The sequence below is a fragment of the Salvelinus namaycush genome, chromosome 25, assembly GCF_016432855.1.
Source record: "Salvelinus namaycush isolate Seneca chromosome 25, SaNama_1.0, whole genome shotgun sequence".
Classification (NCBI taxonomy): Eukaryota; Metazoa; Chordata; class Actinopteri; order Salmoniformes; family Salmonidae; genus Salvelinus; species Salvelinus namaycush.
This window is the reverse complement of record NC_052331.1, coordinates 34,016,349-34,039,097: the sequence shown is the minus strand read 5'-3', so window position 1 is coordinate 34,039,097 and position 22,749 is coordinate 34,016,349. Positions and strand designations below refer to the sequence as shown.

At 44.5% G+C, this 22,749-nt stretch overlaps 1 protein-coding gene across 1 annotated transcript; it reads left to right on the top strand.

The window, feature by feature from the left end:
• The first annotated feature begins 2,190 nt into the window (after positions 1-2,190).
• On the top strand, positions 2,191-17,625 carry LOC120019908 (protein crumbs homolog 1-like). The gene is made up of 6 exons (XM_038963318.1): positions 2,191-3,256; positions 4,667-5,220; positions 8,635-8,800; positions 11,331-12,258; positions 12,885-13,007; positions 17,367-17,625. The coding sequence occupies exons 1-6, from the start codon at positions 2,191-2,193 to the stop codon at positions 17,623-17,625; spliced, it is 3,096 nt and encodes a 1,031-aa protein (XP_038819246.1).
• Positions 17,626-22,749: the final 5,124 nt, after the last annotated feature.

The following is a 22,749-nucleotide window of genomic DNA, read 5'->3' as shown; positions in this document are numbered from 1 at the left end:
GAGAGACAGGGAGAGAGAGAGACCAATGAACAAGTCCCCACAGAGTCAAAATACCCCGATGTAGGCAAGTATGTATTAGGTGGCTGTGTTTTTACCTTAACCAATATGCTAACAGAATACTGTAAAGGCTTTTACTGAATGGTACCTTAACTTCCAACGTGTGTGTGTGTTTGTGTGTCCATGACATCAGTTCACTACATCTTTGAAACCAGTGTACTATCAAAGTACTAAAACATTTCGCTACACCCGCAATAACATCTGCTAAACATGTGTATGTGACAAATTTGATTTGATTTGAATTATAAGCTATATCAAATCAAATCAAATCAAATGTATTTATATAGCCCTTACATCAGCTGATATCTCAAAGTGCTGTACAGAAACCCAACCTAAAACCCCAAACAGCAAGCAATGCAGGTGTAGAAGCACGGTGGCTAGGAAAAACTCCCTAGAAAGGCCAAAACCTAGGAAGAAACCTAGAGAGGAACTAGGCTATGAGGGGTGGCCAGTCCTCTTCTGGCTGTGCCGGGTGGAGATTATAACAGAACATGGCCAAGATGTTCAAATGTTCCTAAATGACCAGCATGGTCAAATAATAATAATCACAGTAGTTGTCGAAGGTGCAGCGAGTCAACACCTCAGGAGTAAATGTCAGTTGGCTTTTCATAGCCGATCATTAAGAGCATCTCTACCGCTCCTGCGGTCTCTAGAGAGTTGAAAACAGCAGGTCTGGGACAGGTAGCACGTCCGGTGAACAGGTCAGGGTTCCATAGCCGCAGGCAGAACAGTTGAAACTGGAGCAGCAGCACGGCCAGGTGGACTGGGGACAGCAAGGAGTCATCAGGCCAGGTAGTCCTGAGGCATGGTCCTAGGGCTCAGGTCCTCCGAGAGAGAGAAAGAAAGAGAGAATTAGAGAGAGCATACTTAAATTCACACAGGACACCGGATAAGACAGGAGAAGTACTCCAGATATAACAAACTGACCCTAGCCCCCCGACACATAAACTACTGCAGCATAAATACTGGAGGCTGAGACAGGAGGGGTCAGGAGACACTGTGGCCCCATCCGATGATACCCCCGGACAGGGCCAAACAGGAAGGATATAACCCCACCCATCAGTACTCCTCCTACTATAGGCTGTCTTATAGTTAGGATTTTTTTGTTTTGTTGTATTAATGGATTTTTTGGGGGTCTTCAGGTCACCATGAGACACTGGTCTCAACTGGGTTCCTGTGAATTCAATTAAAGTTAATTTTAAAAACTCATAATCGGTGAGGTAGGTTCCAGTCTCTTATGTAAGCCTTCGTGTTACTAGACTAATGGAGATGTTTGCTGTTGCTCAAATTAGTCCTGTGAACTCCTCCTTGGCTAGCACTCCATTTGTAAGACATTTTAAGTACATTAGCTTAATCCCAAATAGGCTATCTAGCTCGTAGTGATCCCGGCTTTAGACTGGACTGGGCAGTCATTCATGCATGGGGGAAACACAAGAAGCTGATATTTGTTGTAATGGCTTCCAAACCACTTCTGTGAAATGCAATGGAGTCATTTACCGATATTCCGATTTCTACTGATTAGGAGGACTGGCCAAGGACCATGTTGAGAGTCAACGTGTATGTTTGGATTTCGTGGTTACTCTATACAGGTAATTTAGCTCTCTTGTTCGTAGTGTGTTTGTTGTTGTTGTTGTTCTCTGTGAGGTGTCCTGTGAGGCTATACAGTGTACAGAACAGAAAAGTGTTACAAAGAGAATATCAAATTGTTTTATCACGCTAATATTTTCATCAACCATTTTATGTTCTTTATGACTTGCTTTCTATAGTGTTCAAACTAAACGTCACAAAATAAACTACAAATATCTATTTCTATAATTAAAGTTATTATTTTATTGGTTGATATAGGAAAAGTAGTACAAGTGAACATATCAACCAATCTGCAAAATTAGTGTTATACTTCCCTAGATATAGATGTGTAATTAACTAGGTAAATGTGGATATATTCGAATGGAAAATAAAGATTTTAAAAAACAAACTAGTAATCAATGGCATGACATGTGCCAAACTTTTGAATGAATGTTTTCAATCTCTTGGTATGGCCAAATTCTCATGCAGGAAAAAGAAACACGGATTCATATCAATAACATATTAATTCCACATAGATAAAAAAGAAAGAATTGCCAACTGATTTTAATGCAGGAAGCAAAGATATCTGATTATTTACATATCTACACAGGTGCCATCTGTGATGAGGACACTAACACATGTGAACTGCTACCGTGTCAGAATGGTGGCGTCTGCGAGAGCCATCATGGAGGCTACAGGTGCCTCTGCTCTCAACAGAGCCAAGATGGCCAACTGTACGGAGGCGAGAACTGCACAGTCACCCTCCTGGGCTGCGACGGCAACCACTGCAAGAATGGCAGCATCTGCTCTCCCCTCTTCCTGAACGACCGCCACACCTACACCTGCACCTGCCGTGCGGGCTTCACCGGCTCCAAGTGCCAGACGTCCACCATCTTCTCCTTCGAGACCAGCGGCTACATGTACGTAGAGACCCAGCTATCGGACCCTGAAGTACCTCTGAACGTCACCCTAAGCTTCAGGACGGACCGGCCCGTCGGCACCATCCTCCAGCGCCGGATCGAAGACCTGCTGCTCACCATCGAGCTGGTCGACAGCCACTTACGCCTCAGCATGCTAAGAGGTCAAGAGTCAAGAAGGGCAGTGGTTCTGGAGTTATCGCCGAGCGTGTCGGATGGCCAGTGGCACACAGTGGAGGCCTGGCTGGGCAGTGAGGCGGAGGGAAGCGGGGTCAGATTGCTTCAGTCCTCCTGTGATGAGGTGGGCTGCACCAAGGAGTTCCCAACCACCGAGACCCCCCTACTGGAGCAAGGCTCCGGCCTCTCCGAGTCCGGCTCAGTCCGTCACAGCCTCTTCCTAGGAGGTGTGGGACTGGGCTGGGGCTCCGGTGTGGTAGCAAGAAAGAGGACGCCTGAGGCTGCTGACCCGCCTGTCCTACTTGCCCCGCCTGCCCACTTCCTGGGCTGCTTTCGGGATGTGTTTGTGGAGTCACGGCTGGTGGTGCCTGCCCCCGCCAACTCGCCAGCTCAGATCAACGTCACAGCGGGGTGCAGCGACAAGGACAAGTGTGACGACAACCCGTGTCAGAACCGGGGGCATTGCATAACCCAGGGATGGAGGAGCTATGTGTGCGAGTGCTACAGACCGTACAAGGGGACTACTGACTGTGCTGAGGGTAAGGCCTGGAGAGTGTTGTCTGAAAACACTGAAGATGTAGCAGTAAAACCATAGTAAAGCAGAAACACTGTACAATATGAGAGCCACAGCTTCAGAATGTAATTTCAATGCAATAACAGCACATATTCTATTAGAGCAATGGTTATGTGCTTCTCCTAAAGCTTGGATAATGTAGCCAAGAACAATGGAAATGGTCAACCCGAGAAGGTACGGGTCATTTTTGCCTGATTTACAGGATGGCTGGATTTGTAATGTGGCACCGAACAGGTGCATAAAGTAGCCTGTGGTAGACTGCAAAGGAGCTTAGAGAACTAGTAAAAATAGCATATACAGTACACACACACACACACACACACACACACACACACACACACACACACACACACATGTATGCACACACACAGGTACACACACACACACACACACAGGCACACACGAACCTCAAACACACACACATACACACACAACCTCAAACACACAGAGGCAGAGAAGAGCAAATAAAATAACACCTGGCCTTAGGATTAAGGAAACGTTTAAGGAGCCGACTGGGATGGGCATTGACTTTCCAGAAAACAGGGGTTCCCAAGGACTCCCGCCACAACGCTTTAACGTGATAGGTGGAAATAACTGGTCCGAGTTCTGAATACTGGTCCGCTTCACCTTGAATCAGGGATGGGCAACTCTAGTCCTCAGGGGCCGGATTGCCCCAGCTCACACCTGACAATATTCCGTCCCTGCTGCTTGAATGAGTGAAATAAACATCTCAGTCTGGTACCAAGTCAAAATTGGGGGCAATTCCATTTAAATTTTATGAGTTTAATTAAATTCATGATTTGAAAACTTTTCATGTCAGGAATAGAATTTCAATTCACTTCATGACTTGACTGAGTTTAAATGGAATTTACACCAATCCTGGTACCCAGACTAGTAAACAAACAATAGCATCGTTTTGGAAAAAGAGAAGGCACTAACACACAGTGGCCCGACTGGAGATTGGTACACTCTCAGAAAAACTTGCGTTCCAGAACCGGAAAAGGGTTCCACATAGGAAAACCCTTTGATTAACTTTTTTTGTTCCAGGTAGAACCATTTTGGGTTCCATGTAGGACCTTTTTGGGTTCCACGTAGGACCCTTTCCAGAGAGAGTTCTACATGGTATCCAAAAGGGTTCCATGTGGAGCCTAAAAGGGTTCTATCTGGATCCAAAAAGTGTTCTCCTAATGGGACAGCTGAAGAACCGTTTTGGAACCCATTTTTCTAAGAGTGTAGTGGAAACCATGCTATTGTCTTTGTGTTTTGACACTATCTCTCTCTGTTAGTTCTTCATCTATGCATTAAGTAATTGGGAGGACATAGTTTGCGACTTTATTTATTTTTTCTAAAACTCTCTCTCTCTGTATTAACGCAGAGTACATCACCGCCAAGTTCGGGAACGAGAACGTAGCAAGCTATGCCGTCTTCTCCTTGAACGATCCCCTGGGTTCTGGCACCATCACCATATCCATGTTTGTGCGCACCCGGCGCCCCAGCGGCCTTCTCCTGGTCCTGGCTAACAGCACCAGCCAATACCTCCGCCTGTGGCTGGATGACGGCCGGGTCAAAGTTCAGGTGAACAATTTTGAGAGCCTGGCGGGAAGCAAAGTGGTCAGTGACGGCCACTTTCACTTGGTGACGGTGCAGCTGGAGGGCGACTCTGTGACCCTGTTCCAGTCGGCCCAGAGCCATGGAACCATTCCCATCCGGCCCGTGGTGGCTCAGCCAGGGGACCTGGTCTACGTTGGGGGCCTGTCTGACCAGAGAGCCTCGGCCTCCTTCGGGGGTTACCTGAAAGGCTGTGTCCAGGACCTGAGAATCAACAATAAACGGCTGCAGTTCTTTCCCATAGGAACTCCGGTGGCCTCACACGGCGTAGAGGAGCTGGTCAACGTCACACAGGGATGTACGAGTGACAACGTCTGCAGTGTGAGTAGCTGGACATACACTATACTATATACTACATACTATACTGACAAACCACAGTTGCCCCATGACACCACCACAGTTGCCCCATGACAAAACCACAGTTGCCCCATGACACCACCACAGTTGCCCCATGACTCACCACAGTTGCCCCATGACTCACCACAGTTGCCCCATGACAAAACCACAGTTGCCCCATGACAATGCCAGTTGCCCCATGACTCACCACAGTTGCCCCATGACACCACCACAGTTGCCCCATGACAATGCCAGTTGCCCCATGACAAACCACAGTTGCCCAAAGACAAACAACAGTTGCCCCATGACACCACCACAGTTGCCCCATGACAAAACCACAGTTGCCCCATGACAATGCCAGTTGCCCCATGACTCACCACAGTTGCCCCATGACAATGCCAGTTGCCCCATGACTCACCACAGTTGCCCCATGACACCACCACAGTTGCCCCATGACACCACCACAGTTGCCCCATGACAAAACCACAGTTGCCCCATGACAATGCCAGTTGCCCCATGACTCACCACAGTTGCCCCATGACTCACCACAGTTGCCCCATGACAAAACCACAGTTGCCCCATGACAATGCCAGTTGCCCCATGACTCACCACAGTTGCCCCATGACAATGCCAGTTGCCCCATGACTCACCACAGTTGCCCCATGACAATGCCAGTTGCCCCATGACTCACCACAGTTGCCCCATGACTCACCACAGTTGCCTCATGACAACAACACAGTTTCCTCATGACAACACCACAGTTGTCCCATGACTCATCACAGTTTCCTCATGACAACACCACAGTTTCCTCATGACAACACCACTGAGTTTATAAACCCAAAGTTCATATTAGCCAATACTTCCTGGGATGCCAGCAAAGCAGACCAAACAGACCATACTGGGATTTGGGGTTTGGGAAGTCAATGAAAGAGTGAAAGATAACTTCCTTAGAGTGACGGACACATCTAACCGCATTGCTAAATGTCCCTATCCTGTGCACTTTAACATTCATTTGCAACAAACATTTAGCCTTGTTCAAATAATGACGTTTTACCATTTGGGTTTTGTGCAGCTCTTTTCTGGTGGCTAGGTGTTCTTGGCACATTCTATTACCCTTAATCTGGAGGGGTGTTGGGTGATACCACCTCTGTCCAGCATGTAGGGGAAATGGATTTCCCTAACTCTAAATATTATGCTAAAATGTACTATGCACATATATGAGTATCTTTACAGCCTGCCTGCCTTGTATATTTGGAACTGGCCATTCCCTTCGGAGTGCCATGCTTTAGTTAACCCTTGATTTGACTTGCTCCTCCTCTGCTATGTAGACCTCTGTTATACTTTATGTTGAGGCTTTAGAAAAGTTTACTTTTATTAATTTACAGACCTTATAATATTTTATGCAACTTATGGCTTGAATTCTCTTACATTGTTAACAACTTAAAGTTTGGGAAAATAAAAACCCTACTACAGTGTTTGCACCCTGCTCAATTGTCTCATTGCCTGCTTGGTCCTTACCCTTTACTTAGTTGTTCATTTTCTCTCATTTCTGTGCATGATCTAAGCTAGCTAACTTCGCCATGACATTGCCTACAAGTGTGATGGGGGGGTTCTATTTGAGAAGCAGTTTCTGGAGCTCTGCATGTATATTCTCTTTGACAACATACAGTTGAAGTCGGAAGTTTACATACACTTAGGTTGGAGTCATTAAAAATCGTTTTTCAACCACTCCACAAATTTCTTGTTAACAAACGATAAATTTGGCAAGTCGGTTAGGACATCTACTTTGTGCATGACACCAGTCATTTTTGCAACAATTGTTTACAGACAGATTATTTCACTTATCACAATTCCAGTGGGTCAGACGTTTACATACACTAAGTTGACTGTGCCTTTAAACAGCTTGGAAAATTCCAGGAAATGATGTCATGGCTTTAGAAGTTTCTGATAGACTAATTGACATAATTTGAGTCAATTTGAGGTGTACCTGTGGATGTATTTCAAGGCCTACCTTCAAACTCAGTGCCTATTTGCTTGACATCATGGGAAAATCAAAAGATATCAGCCAAGACCTCAGAAAAAAAATTGTAGACCTCCACAAGTCTAATTCATCCTTGGGAGCAATTTCCAAATGCCTGAAGGTACCACGTTCATCTGTACAAACAATAGTACGGAAGTATAAACACCATGGGTCCACGCAGCCGTCATACCGCTCAGGAAGGAGACGCATTCTGTCTCCTAACAACAGCAAAGGACCTTGTGAAGATGCTGGAGAAAACATGTACAAAAGTATCTATATCGACATTAAAACTAGTCCTATATCGACATAACCTGAAATGCCGCTCAGCAAGGAAGTAGCCACTGCTCCAAAAACGCCTAAAAAAAAGCCAGACTACGTTTTGCAACTGTACAAGGGGACGAATATCGTACTTTTTGGAGAAATGTGGTCTGGTGAAACAAAAATTACCATCGTTATGTTTGGAGGGAAAAGGGGGAAGCTTGCAAGCTGAAGAACACCATCCCAACCGTGAAGCACGGGGGTGGTAGCATCATGTTGTGGGGGTGCTTTGCTGCAGGAGGGACTGGTGCACTTCACAAAATAGATGGCATCATGAGGTAGGAAAATATGTGGATATATTGAAGCAACATCTCAAGACATCAGTCAGGAAGTTAAAGCTTGGTCGCAAATGGGTCTTCCAAATGGACAATGACTCCAAGCATACTTCCAAAGTTGTGGCAAAATGGCTTAAGGACAACAAAGTCAAGATATTGGAGTGGCCATCACAAAGCCCTGACCTCAATCCTATAGAACATTTGTGGGCAGAACTGAAAAAGTGTGTGCGAGCAAGGAGGCCTACAAACCTGACTCAGTTACACCAGCTCTGTCAGGAGGAATGGGCCAAAATTCTCCCAATTTATTGTGGGAAGCTTGTGGAAGGCTACCTGAAACATTTGATCCAAGATAAACAATTTAAAGGCAATGCTACCAAATACTAATTGAGTGTATGTAAACTTCTGACCCACTGGGAATGTGATGAAAGAAATAAAAGCTGAAATAAATTATTCTCTCTACTATTATTCTGACATTTCACATTCTTAAAATAAAGTGGTGATCTTAACTGACCTAAGACAGGGAAATCTTACTAGGGTACATTTCAGGAATTGTGAAAAACTGAGTTTAAATGTATTTGGCTAAGGTGTATGTAAACTTCCGACTTCAACTGTAGTCGCCAAAAGACTCTGCACAACTTCCCCATGACAACACAGTTGCCCCATGACAACACAGTTGCCCCATGACATAACAGTTGCCTCATGACAACACAGTTGCCCCATGACATAACAGTTTCCCCACCATGACAAAGTCAACTGCTTGACAGAGTTATTATTTGTCTCCTCCAGAACATCCCATGTCTGAACGGCGGAGTGTGCTACTCCATGTGGGACGACTTTATCTGCAATTGCCCACCCAATATTGCAGGGCGGCGCTGTGAGGTGGTCAAGTGGTGCGAGCTGTCTCCGTGCCCCTCGACCGCAGCCTGCCAGACCCTCTCACAGGGCTTTGAATGTGAGTTCCTAGTTCGGGAACCCCTTTCTGAAGAGATTATCAACCAAGCAATGTAATCCATTCTGCACAAATCAAAAGTCAAATTTCACTATTACTCATATCAATGTTTCTCAAACCTCTCCTTTAATACCGCCTGCAAGGTCCAGTTACACTATATTTACAAGGGTATGTGGACACCCCTTTAAATTAGTGGATTCGGCTATTTCAGCCACACCCGTTGCTGACAGGTGTATAAAATCGAGCACACAGCCATACAATCTCCATGAACAAACATTGGCAGTAGAATGGCCTTTCTGAAGAGCTCAGTGATTTTCAAAGTGGCACCATCCTAGGATGCCACCTTTCCAACAAGTCAGTTTGTCAAATTTCTGCCCTGCTGGGGCTGCTCCGGTCAACTGTAAGTGCTGGTATTGTGAAGTGGAAACATCTAGCAGCAACAACAGCTCAGCCACAAAGTGGTAGGCCACACAAGCTTGGCCACACAAACGGGACCGCCGAGTGTTGAAGGAAATATCGTCTGTCTTCGGTTGCAACACTCACTACAGAGTTCCAAACTGCCTCTGGAAGCAACGTCAGCACAATAACTGTTCGTCGGGAGCTTCATGAAATGGGTTTCCCTGGCCGAGCAGCCGCACACAAGCCTAAATGTCGGCTGGAGTGGTGTAAAGCTCACCGACATTGGACTCTCGTTCTCTGGAGTGATGAATCACACTTCACCATCTGGCAGTCCGATGGACGAATCTGGGTTTGGCGGATGCCAGGATGACGCCACCTGCCCCAATGCATAGTGCCAACTGTAAAGTTTAGTGGAGGAATAATGGTCTGTGGCTGTTTTTCATGGTTCGGGCTTGGCCCCTTAGCTCCAGTGAAGGGAAATCTTAATGCTACAGCACACAATGATTCTGTGCTTCCGACTTTGTGTCAACAGTTTGGGAAAGACCCTTTCCTGTTTTAGCAGGAAAATCATCAAATCAAATCAAATGTATTTATATAGCCCTTCTTACATCAGCTGATATCTCAAAGTGCTGTACAGAAACCCAGCCTAAAACCCCAAACAGCAAGCAATGCAGGTGTAGAAGCACGGTGGCTAGGAAAAATTCCCTAGAAAGGCCAAAACCTAGGAAGAAACCTAGAGAGGAACCAGGCTATGAGGGGTGGCCAGTCCTCTTCTGGCTGTGCCGGGTGGAGATTATAACAGAACATGGACAAGATGTTCAAATGTTCCTAAATGACCAGCATGGTCAAATAATAATAATCACAGTAGTTGTCGAGGGTGCAACAAGTCAGCACCTCAGGAGTAAATGTCAGTTGGCTTTTCATAGCCGATCATTAAGAGTATCTCTACTGCTCCTGCTGTCTCTAGAGAGTTGAAAACAGCAGGTCTGGAACAGGTAGCACGTCCGGTGAACAGGTCAGGGTTCCATAGCCGCAGGCAGAACAGTTGAAACTGAAGCAGCAGCACGGCCAGGTGGACTGGGGACAGCAAGGAGTCATCATGCCAGGTAGTCCTGAGGCATGGTCCTAGGGCTCAGGTCCTCCGAGAGAGAGAAAGAAAGAGAGAAAGAGAGAATTAGAGAGAGCATATTTAAATTCACACAGGACACCGGATAAGACAGAAGAAGTACTCCAGATATAACAGACTGACCCTAGCCCCCCGACACATAAACTACTGCAGCATAAATACTGGAGGCTGAGACAGGAAGGGTCAGGCGACACTGTGGCCCCATCCAAAAATGCCCCCGTGCACAAAGCGAGGACCATACAGAAATGGTTTGTTGAGATCAGTGTGGAAGAGCTTGACTGGCCTGCGCAGAGCCCTGACCTCAACCCCATCTAACACCTTTGGGATGAATTGGAACACCGACTGTGAGCCAGACCTAATCGCCCAACATCAGTGCACAACCTCACTAATGCTCTTGTGGCTGAATGGAAGCAAGTCCCCACAGAAATGTTCCAACATCTAGTGGAAAGCCTTCCCAGAAGAGTGGAGGCTGTAATAGCAGCAAAGGGGGATCAACTCCATATTAATGCCCAGGATTTTGGAATGAGATGTTCGACGAGCACGTGTCCACATACTTTTGGTCATGTAGTGTATTTGAGCTAATCCAGTATCAGTGCACCTGATTCAATTACCGGTAGTTCACTAATCATCAAGCCCTTCATTAGCTGAATCCAGTCTGCTTGATAAATTGAATCAGGTCTGCTTAATTAGTTGAATTAAGTTCGCTGTACTTAAATAGATACGTGAAACTGGCTGGGGGTTCTTGAAGAGAGGCCAGGGAAACATAGACATGTAGCAATTGCTTCTCTGTATTTAGTTTCAATAACTTTACCCAAGGCTAATCACAAATCAATGGGATAGATGGGGGCAACCGCTAATGACTCAGTTACTTCAAGGTGTTTTAGCCCAAAATTTTGAACATTGCACTTGCCCCATCTCTCTCGTTGATTTTTGGTTGCTTCTTGTGCCACTGAGGATATTTCAGTTACAGATTTCGTTGTTTTAAGCCTCTTCTGTTTTGCATTCCAGGTGTGTCCAACGTGACCCTCCGGAATGACAGCATACTGTCCTACAGAGGCAATGGGAAGATCAGGCAGCACCTCAGCAGCGTCCTCCTCAGTGTGCGAACCAGACAAACGGACGCCACCCTCCTACACACCAAGAAAGGCTCTGAGTTCATCACCATCTCCCTCCAGGACTCTCACCTCCTGCTGGAACTACAGGCTGGTTGTGGCGAGGCCTCCCACAAGCTCACTGCCCAGAGCCGGGGCCTGGTCAGCGACGGCCAGTGGCACATGGTGGAGCTCTCCATGGAATCCCCGGATCTACAGACCTCCAGGTGGATCATGATCCTGGATGGGGGAAGAGATGGAGTAGAGGAGGAGCATGTTGTGTCCGAGGTCGCCTCTGGGAGCCTGGCCTTCCTCAGGGAGGGAGTGGACATCCTCCTGGGAGGTCTGGGGCCAGAGGCTGGGGGGAATTTGGATGGATGTCTGGGTCCTGTCCAGATCGGGGGGCTCCCGCTGCCCTACTATGGAGATACTGACCTGAACCTTCCCAGGCCCCAAGAGGGGCAGTTTGTGAGGACCCCCAGTGCCGCCACCCCCCTATATGGCTGCCGGGGGGCTAGTGTGTGCACGCCGAACCCCTGTCTAAACCAGGGGGTGTGTGAGGAACTATTTGACCTCTCCCTCTGCAGGTGCCCACCTGAGTGGATGGGGCCACAATGCCAGAATGACGTGGACACCTGCGCCGTCAAGCCCTGTGTCCATGGCAACTGCAGCGTGTTGGGGGAGGGATATGTATGTGCGTGTGAGCCGGGGTATGGGGGGACCAGGTGTGAGAAGGATGTGGATACGTGTGAGAACAACAAGTGCAGCCCGGGGGCCACCTGTCTCAGAGGCCTCCTGAACTACGCCTGCCACTGCCCCAGGAACATGACCGGGCCCTTCTGCGAGTAAGTCTCAAACGCTTCCCATATTCCCCCCCAACCTTAACCCAACCTAACCCAACCTTAAATCAAACCTTAACCCAACCTAACCCAACCTTAACCCAACCTTAACCCAACCTAACCTAACCTTAACCCAACCTAACCCAATCTTAACCCAACCTAACCCAACCTTAACCCAACCTAACCCAACCTTAACCCAACCTAACCCAACCTAACCCAACCTTAACCCAACCTAACCCTAAGTTATCTTAAAGAAAATAGAAAAAAATCCCAAAACAAATCTGCAAGAACTTAACAAAACAATCCAAAACTATAACTCAATTGTGTATGAGTTATTGCATATGTCATATGTCAAGGGTGATATGAACACAAATTGATACCTGATTAATCATTCTCTTTTAGTGAAAAGGTGCCAGAAGTCCCATGGTACATTGAAAAGATACCGTAAGTTATTTCAAGTTCTTTCAAGTCATTTTAAATGATATCCTCTCAAGCCAATACTAGCTCACATCTGTGGTGATTAGACACATCAACTTAATCAACTAGCAATTCTGTTTGAGCCATTTCGCCAGCTATCAAACTCCTAACTGTCAGGTAACTGATGCTTGTATGTTTGTGTCGCTGAACTCTAGATACCCCAACCTGCCCACATCCGTGTGTCCTGGAGACAGATGGAACTACAGCTGCTTCAACGGGGGGAACTGCTCTAAGCAAGACTACACCTGTGACTGTCTGCCCGGATTTATAGGGCAATGGTAAGCCATGACTATAAACAATAGTAAATCTGTAGTAAACACTTGTGTCAATGAATCTCAATGAAACCTAAGTGTAATTACTATGTAATTCAGGCATTCTTGAAAATCTGGACAGTCCTTGTCCTAAGCAAAGGATTCCAATTTCAACCTCGGAAACTCAAAATGTTAGAGACTTGGATCTGAAAATGGATCTCATGTAGTTTATTGGAATAACCCTCTGTGACTTCAAAGAATATGTATCTTAAAACTGTGACTCCTTAAAGATGTGTCCCAAGGTTTGGTAAACTCCATCAGATTTTTAAAAATCCTAAATTATTGAGGAATGAGCAGGGTCAACTTTCTTAACTTCATGTTTACATATAGTGTATCAAGACAACTCAGGGTCCGGAAAGTTCTCTACTTTTGATAGATTTAAACAAAATATATTGATATCACCATGGTAAACAAAAAACATAACCTGTCAACTCCCTCTCCCTTGAAGATTTAGATAGAATATTAATGATCAAATATGTTAATTTTAATTAGGTTTTAGAGTCATAAAGCAACTGGAAATTGCTAATCAGTATACCACGTGAATAAAGAAGAAAAATGATTGTACCAATTGTACCAGTTATTATATGGGGGCGTGGTTAAGTATTAGCATAGAGAGACAGCACACTACCACTTCCACACATAACCCCTAGGTGGCAGCAGCAACCGATTGCAGATGCTGTGTCCAGCCAGATGCTGTGTCCAGCCTCGTTTTTTGTACGTATTTATTTTATCACCATGAATTTAACAATTCAATAGCCCGCTTGGGCTGGCCGACCCAGGAGTCAGGATGGAGGAGGCCCAGGACCTAGGTAAGGTTGCTGTCTCCTGAAAGCAAAGGCATACAACACGGACCGCATACTCCGACGTCTCTCATAAATCTACACACAAGAAAATGGCGCCAGAGCAGAAGGCAGATGTTTTACGTGCCACCAACCGATTGTGTTTTTTTGTTCGTTTTTAACTTATTTTTTACTCATTTTGTACAAAATGTTGCCGCTACCGTCTCTTATGACCAGAAATAACTTCAAGACATCAAGACTGCGATTACTCACCACGGACTAGCAGAATCCTTTTTCTTCTTTCACGACTCTGACGAGCCCGAGGCGGAGGATATACGGCTCCCTCGGGAACAGGCCCCAACCCCCATGATCTGCGTGAAGAGGAGGTGGAGAAAGAGATGCCGGAAAGCGGGGTGCCTGCTGAAAATTCGAAGGCGATCGAATAAACCCCCACTTCCCTCAATTCTGCTAGTAAACGTGCAATCTTTGGACAATAAAATCGACGAGTTACAGAGAAGATTAAACTACAAACGGGACATTAAAAACTGTAACATCTTATGCTTCATGGAGTCGAGGCTGAACGACGACAATATCAACATTCAGCTGGCTGGTTATACGATGTACTGGCAGGATAGAACAGCGGCGTCTGGTAAGACAAGGGGCGGCTAACTGTGTATTTTTGTAAATAACAGCTGGTACACTAAATCTAAGGAAGTCTCGAGCTATTGCTCACCTGAGGTTGAGTATATCATGATAAGCTGTAGACCACACTACCTACCGAGAGAGATCTCATCTGTGTTCTTCATAGCTGTTTACATACCACCTCAGTCAGAGGTCGGCACGAAGATAGCATTGAATGAGCTGTATTCCGCCATAAGCAAACAAGAAAACACTCACCCAGAGGCGGCACTCCTAGAAGCCGGGGACTTTAATGCAGGGAAACTTAAATCAGTTTTACCAAATTTTTATCAGCATGTTAAATGTGCAACCAGAGTGAAAAGAACTCTGGACAACCTATACTCCACACACAGAGACGCATACAAAGCTCGCCCTCCATTTGGCATATCTGACCATAATTCCATCCTCCTGATTCCTGCTTACAAGCAAAAATTTAAGCAGGAAGCACCAGTGACTAGATATTTAAAAAAACGTGGTCAGATGAAGCAGATGCTAAGCTACATGACTGTTTTGCTAGCACAGACTGGAATATGTTCCGGGATTCCTCCAATGGCATTGAGGAGTATACCACATCTGTCATTGGCTTCATGAATAAGTGCATCGATGACGTGGTCCCCACAGTGACCGTACGTACATACCCCAACCAGAAGCCATGGATTACAGGCAGCATCCACACTGAGCTAAAGGCTAGAGCTACCGCTTACAAGGAGCGGGACTCTAACCCGGAAGCTTATAAGAAATCCCTCTATGCCCTCCGACGAACCATCAAACAGGCAAAGTGTCAATACAGGACTAAGATCGAGTCATACTATACCGGCTCTCATGCTCGTTGGATGTGGCAGGGCTTGCAAACCATTACAGACTACAAAGGGAAGCACAGCCGAGAGCTGCCCAGTGACACGAGCCTACCAGACGAGCTAAACTACTTCTATGCTCGCTTCGAGGCAAATAACACTGAAACATGCATGAGAGCGCCAGCTGTACCGGAAGACTGTGTGATCACGCTCTCCGCAGCCGATGTGAGTAACACCTTTAGACAGGTCAACATTCACAAGGCCGCAGGGCCAGACAGATTACCAGGACATGTACTGCGAGCATGCACTGACCAACTAGCAAGAGTATTCACTGACATTTTCAATCTCTCCCTGTCCGAGTCTGTAATACCAACATGTTTTTAAGCAGACCACCATAGTGCCTGTGCCCAAGAACACCAAGGTAACCTGCCTAAATGACTACTGAACCGTAGCACTCACGTCTGTAGCCATGAAGTACTTTGAAAGGTTGGTCATGGCTCACATCAACACCATTATCCCAGAAACCCTATACCCACTCCAATTTGCATACCGCCCCAACAGATCCACAGATGATGCAATCTCTATTGCACTCCACATTGCCCTTTCCCACCTGGACAAAAGGAACACCTATGTGAGAATGCTATTTATTGACTAAAGCTCAGCGTTCAACACCATAGTGCCCTCAAAGCTCATCAATAAGCTAAAGACCCTGGGACTAAACACCTCCCTCTGGAACTGGTTCCTGGACTTCCCGACAGGCCGCCCCCAGGTGGTAAGGGTAGGTAACAAAACGCCCGCCACGCTGATCCTCAACACAGGGACCCCTCAGGGGTGCGTGCTCAGCCCCCTCCTGTACTCCCTGTTCACTCATGACTGCAAGGCCATGCACGACTCCAACGACTCCAGATTTGCAGATGACACAACATGGACAACAACGAGACAGCCTATAGGGAGGACGTCAGAGACCTGGCCGTGTGGTGCCAGGACAACAACCTCTCCCTCAACCTGATCAAGTCAAAGGAGATGATTGTGGACTACAGGAAAAAGAGGACCAAGCACGCCCCCATTCTCATCAACGGGGCTGCAGTGGAGCAGGTTGAGAGATTCCAGTTCCTTTGTGTCCACATCACCAACAAACTAACATGGTCCAAGCACACCAAGACAGTCGTGAAGCAGGCATGGCAAAACCTATTCCCCCTCAGGAGACTGAAAAGATTTGGCATCGGTCCTACATCTGCACCATCGAGAGCATCCTGACTGGTTACATCACTGCCTGGTATGGCAACTGCTCAGCCTCCGACCGCAAGGCACTACAGAGGGTAGTGCGAACGGCCCAGTACATCACTGGGGCCAAGCTTCCTGCCATACAGGACCTCTATACCTGGTGGTGTCAGAGGAAGGCCCTAGTCATAGACTGTTCTCACACGGCAAGTGGTACCGGAGCGCCAAGTCTAGGTTCAAGAGGCTTCTAAACAGCTTCTAGCCCCAAGCCATAAGACTCCTGAGCATCTAGTCAAATGGCTACCCAGACTATTTGCATTGCCCCCCCCCCCCCCCCTCCTCTACACCACTGCCACTATGTTGTCATCTATGCATAGTCACTTTAATAACTCTACCTACATGCATATACTACCTCAACTAACCGGTGCCCCCGCACATTGACTCTGTACCGGCACACCCCCTGTATATATTGCTATTTTTTACTGCTGCTCTTTAATTACTTGTTACTTTTATCTCTTATTCTTATCCATATTTTTTTTAAACTGCGCTGTTGGTTAGGGGCTCGTAAAATAGCATTTCACTGTAAGCTCTACACCTATTGTATTCAGCACATGTGACTAATAAAATCGGATTTGATTTTAAATGAACACATTAAATCAGGTTACTGACCATTTAGCTAGGCCTAGGACTCCTAGACTTAGAAAGTGTACCAAACTCAGTCGGCTAGCTAGTTGGTTTCGTAACACAATGTATACGTATATAATAATGTCATTAATATTATTAAAATATACAATTATTGTTAAATATATAACTAATATATAAGTATATTTCATTAAATCCCCCGTGTGTAACAGGTGTGAGGTAGACTTTGATGAGTGTGCGTCGGGCCCCTGTGAATACGGAGGCTACTGCCACAACCTTGTCAACAACTTCCACTGTGATTGTGAGATGAACTTCTCAGGTGACCAATGCCAGATCGATGTCAGCGACTTCTACTTGTACCTGGCCCTGGTGCAATTCCAATACATGTTCCAGCTCATGTCCTACCTTATCTTGCACCTCGACGATGGCCCAGAGATCGACTGGGGACAACTGCAAATAGATGACGACTAGCGATCCATTGGAGCCAACATGGACAACTAGGAGCCCATGAGAGCCAACATGGATATCAAAGCGCCATCGGGAACCAACATGGGCTACAAAGGGTTGATTGAATGTTCTGGATAGATGTTGCTCCCACTTCCTATGCACAGGTCTAGGATCCATTTACCCTCCCAAAAACCTTACCTTAACTATTTACATATGTTATTGGACCATAAACAGATATGGCTCATAAATCTTTACAGTCCAAATAATGATAATCCACACTTCTTTGAAAATATATATAATACTTTATCAAACCTACAAGCAATACAAGACTGTATTATTATGGTGGGAGATTATAATACAGTTTTAAATACCTCAATGGACCATAAAGGAAATCACACTACAAACTATTACCCTCGTTCACTTAAGGAAATATCGAAATCATGGATATATTGGAACTAGTGGATATCTGGAGGTTTTATATCCTGACTTAGTGACATATACATGGAGGAGGTTTAATATCCTGACCTAGTGACATATACATGGAGGAGGTTTAATATCCTGACCTAGTGACATATACATGGAGGAGGTTTAATATCCTGACCTAGTGAGATATACATGGAGGAGGTTTAATATCCTGACCTAGTGAGATATACATGGAGGAGGTTTAATATCCTGACCTAGTGACATATACATGGCGGAGGTTTAATATCCTGACCTAGTGACATATACATGGAGGAGGTTTAATATCCTGACCTAGTGACATATACATGGAGGAGGTTTAATATCCTGACCTAGTGACATATACATGGCGGAGGTTTAATATCCTGACCTAGTGACATATACATGGAGGAGGTTTAATATCCTGACCTAGTGAGATATACATGGCGGAGGCTCAATCAAGCTAGTCGTCTTGACTACTTTCTTATATCGTTCTCGCTGGCACTAAAAGTTTTTAAAAAAATTATAGGGGACAGAATGCGGTCAGACCATCAAATAATTGGCCTATACATTACTCTTACAGAATTTCCACGTGGGCAAGGATATTGGAAATTTAATCAAAGCCTATTGGATGATAACTAGCTTTTAACTAGGACAGAATCATTTATAACTGAAGTTTTCCGACATAACATACAGTTGAAGTCGGAAGTTTACATACACCTTAGCCAAATACATTTAAACTCAGTTTTTCCACAATTCCTGACATTTAATCCTAGTAAAAAGTTCCCTGTCTTAGGTCAGTTAGGATCACCACTTTATTTTAAAAATGTGAAATGTCAGAATAATAGTAGAGAGAATGATTAATTTCAGCTTTTATTTCTTTCATCACATTCCCAGTGGGTCAGAATATTACATACACTCAATTAGTATTTGGTAGCATTGCCTTGCATTGCCATTTGCGACCAAGCTTTAACTTCCTGACTGATGTCTTGAGTTGCTTCAATATATCCACATAATTGTCCTTCCTCATGATGCCATCTATTTTGAAGTGCACCAGTCCCTTCTGCAGCAAAGCAACCCAACAACATGATGCTGCCACCCCCGTGCTTTACGGTTGGGATGGTGTTCTTCGGCTTGCAAGCGTCCCCCTTTTTCCTCCAAACATAACGACGGTCATAATGGCCAAACAGTTATATTTTTGTTTCATCAGACCAGAGGACATTTCTCCAAAAAGTACAATCTTTGTCCCCTTGTGCAGTTGCAAACCGTAGTCTGGCTTTTTTTATGGCGGATTTGGAGCAGTGGCTTCTTCCTTGCTGAGCGGCCTTTCAGGTTATGTTGATATAGGACTCGTTTTACTGTGAATATAGATACTTTTGTACCTGTTTCCTCCAGCATCTTCACAAGGTCCTTTGCTGTTGTTCTGGGATTGATTTGCACTTTTCGCACCAAAGTACGTTCATCTCTAGGAGACAGAACGTGACTCCTTCCTGAGCGGTATGACGTCTGCGTGGTCCCATGGTGTTTATACTTGCGTGAACTATTGTTTGTACAGATGAACGTGGTACCTTCAGGCGTTTGGAAATTGCTCCCAAGGATGAATCAGACTTGTGGAGGTCTACAAATTTTTTTCTGAGGTCTTGGCTGATTTCTTTTGATTTTCCCATGATGTCAAGCAAAGAGGCACTGAGTTTGAAGGTAGGCCTTGAAATACATCCACAGCTACACCTCCAATTGACTGAAATTATGTCAATTAGTGTAACGGATGTAAAATGGCTATCTAGTTAGCGGTGGTGCGCGCTAATAGCCTTTCAATCGGTGACGTCACTTGCTCTGAGACCTTGAAGTAGTGGTTCCCCTTGCTCTGCAAGGACCGCGGCTTTTGTGGAGCGATGGGTAACGATGCTTCGTGGGTGACTGTTGTTTATGTGTGCAGAGGGTCCCTGGTTCGCGCCCGAGTCGGGGCGAGGGGACGGACGTAAAGTTTAACTGTTACATTAGCCTATCAAAAGCTTCTAAAGCCATGACATCGTTTTCTGGAATTTTCCAAGCTGTTTAAAGGCACGGTCAACTTAGTGTATGTAAACTTCTGACCCACTGGAATTGTGATACAGTGAATTATAAGTTAAATAATCTATCTGTAAACAATTGTTGGAAAAATTACTTATGTCATGCTCAAAGTAGATGTCCTAACCAACTTGCCAAAACTATAGTTTGTTAACAAGAAATTTGTGGAGTGGTTGAAAACCGAGTTTTAATGACTCCAACCTAAGTGTATGTAAACTTCCAACTTCAGCTGTAGGTACAGCACATCCTCTTATTGTGTGGGACACTTTTAAATATGCCTTTAGAGGCCATGCAATGAAGTACTCATCTCTAAAACAAAGGCAATTTAGGTCAAAAGAGTCCATTTTTGAAAAGGAAATGGAAGGATTAAGATAGATACCAATAAAAACTGTACCAAAGAGGCACAGAATAAGTTAGAGGAAAAACAAAAATAAATGGAGGAACTTATTGAAGAAAGATCAAGTGTAATATATTATAATAATTAAAGCGAACTTGATGGAATATGGGTAAAAATGCACCAAATTATTTTTTAAATCTTCAACATAATAATGCTACCAAAATGACACCCATGATTCACCAAACTATATTTTGAAAGAGGAAGCAAAGTACTTTAAGCATATGTTTTCATTTCAGTCTCCTCCATCTTCACTAACCGAAGTTAATTGTATGTATTTTTTATTTTATTAATAATGTAAAATTAACAGCTCTACAGAAAGACTCATGTGAAGGCCAAATTACAGAGGAGGAACTTCTTGATGCAATTAAAGCCTTTAAGTCCGGGAAAACTCCAGGGCTGGATGACATACTGTACCAGGGGAGGTATACCAAACCTTTTTTGATATACTCATAGGACCGTTATTATCATGTTTTATCCACTCCTATAAAAATTGTAGATGATCAGATACTCAACAAGAAGGTTGGTTTTCATTATTACTGAAACAGGATCCAAATGGTAAATACAAAGATCCAGTCCATAAAAAAATTGGAAGCTCCTTACACTTCAGTGTTGTGATTAGGGCTGTTGCAGTTACCGTATTACCGCCACACCTGCGGTCACTAGTCATGAAGGCAGTCATATTCCATGTAACCGTTTAGTAATGGTAATTAGGCTTCTCCAAGCTCTGATGATGCTGATGGTCATTAGTAACCTACCAAACTTGCTAACTGCCTGGTACTCAGCACGCTATTGTCCCTCTAATCACTTTGACATCAATGCAAATGTATTAATCAAACACTTCATGAGAGCCCATGAGCTCATGTTGCGCAACATTTCAAAAGGCTATGCAATTGAGCGAGAAAACAGAGTTTATCTTTCATTTACAATCTGTAGAAACTACGAGAATAGAAAGGTTCAGAAATTTTGTGAAACATCACAGCACAGTTGAAAAATATATGACAAATAGAAATCCAATATGGATGGTGTTAAGAGATAGATGGGAGGGGTTGAGAGGAGCTGAAGTATGGGACTAATAACAACAAGATAACTAATGTAAAATATACGGTGTACTTACAATGTCTATAGGTTCAGAACTTTTGTAAAACAGCACAGTTAAAAAGATATGGCAAATAGAAATCGAACTGGATTGTCTTCAGAAATAGATGGGAGGGGTTAAGGGTAGCGGAAGGATAGGAGTAAAAACAAACAAAAGATAACTATTGTAAAATATATTGTGTCCGTAAAATGTATATAGTACGTATAAAGCTGGAAATAGAAGCCTAAGTGTTGTTGTTCACTAGTTTACTCTAATTAGGCGAGGGGTGGTATGGTTAGGGGAAAATAATAAAGGATGTTTTTTTTAAAGATGTATATAATATACAGTATGTGTATGTATGTATGAACATATGTGTGTATGTATGTATGTATGTATGTATGTATGTATGTATGTATGTATGTATGTATGTATGTATGTATGTATGTATGTATGTATGTATGTGTATATACAGTACCAGTCAAGAGTTTGAACAAACCTACTCATTCAAGGGTAATTAGATTTTTACGATTTTCTACATTGTAGAATAATAGATGTAGACATCAAATCTATGAAATTACACATATTGAATCATTTAGTAACCAAAAAAGTTATAAACAAATCAAAATACATTTTATATTTTATATTCTTCAAAGTAGCCACCCTTTGCCTTGATGAGACCTTCGCACACTCTTGGCATTCTCTCAACCAGCTTCACCTGGAATGCTTTTCCAACAGTCTTGAAGGAGTTCCCACATATGCTGACCACTTGTTGGCTGTTTTTCCTTCACTCTGTGGTCCAACTCATCCCAAACCATTTCAATTGGGGTGAGGTTGGGTGATTGTGGAGGCCAGGTTATCTGATGCAGCACTCCATCACTCTCCTTCTTGGTCAAATAGCCCTTACACAGCCTGGAGGTGTGTTTGGGTCATTGTCCTGTTGAAAAACAAATTATAGTTCCACTAAGTCAAACCAGATGGGATGGCGTATCGCTGCAGAATGCTGTGGTAACCATGATGGTTAAGTGTGCCTTAAATTCGAAATAAATCACAGACAATGTCACCAGCAAAGCACCCCCACATCATCACACCTCTTCCTCCATGCTTCACGGTGGGAACCAAACATATGGAGATCATCCGTTCCCCTATTCGGAGTCTCACAAAGACACAGCGG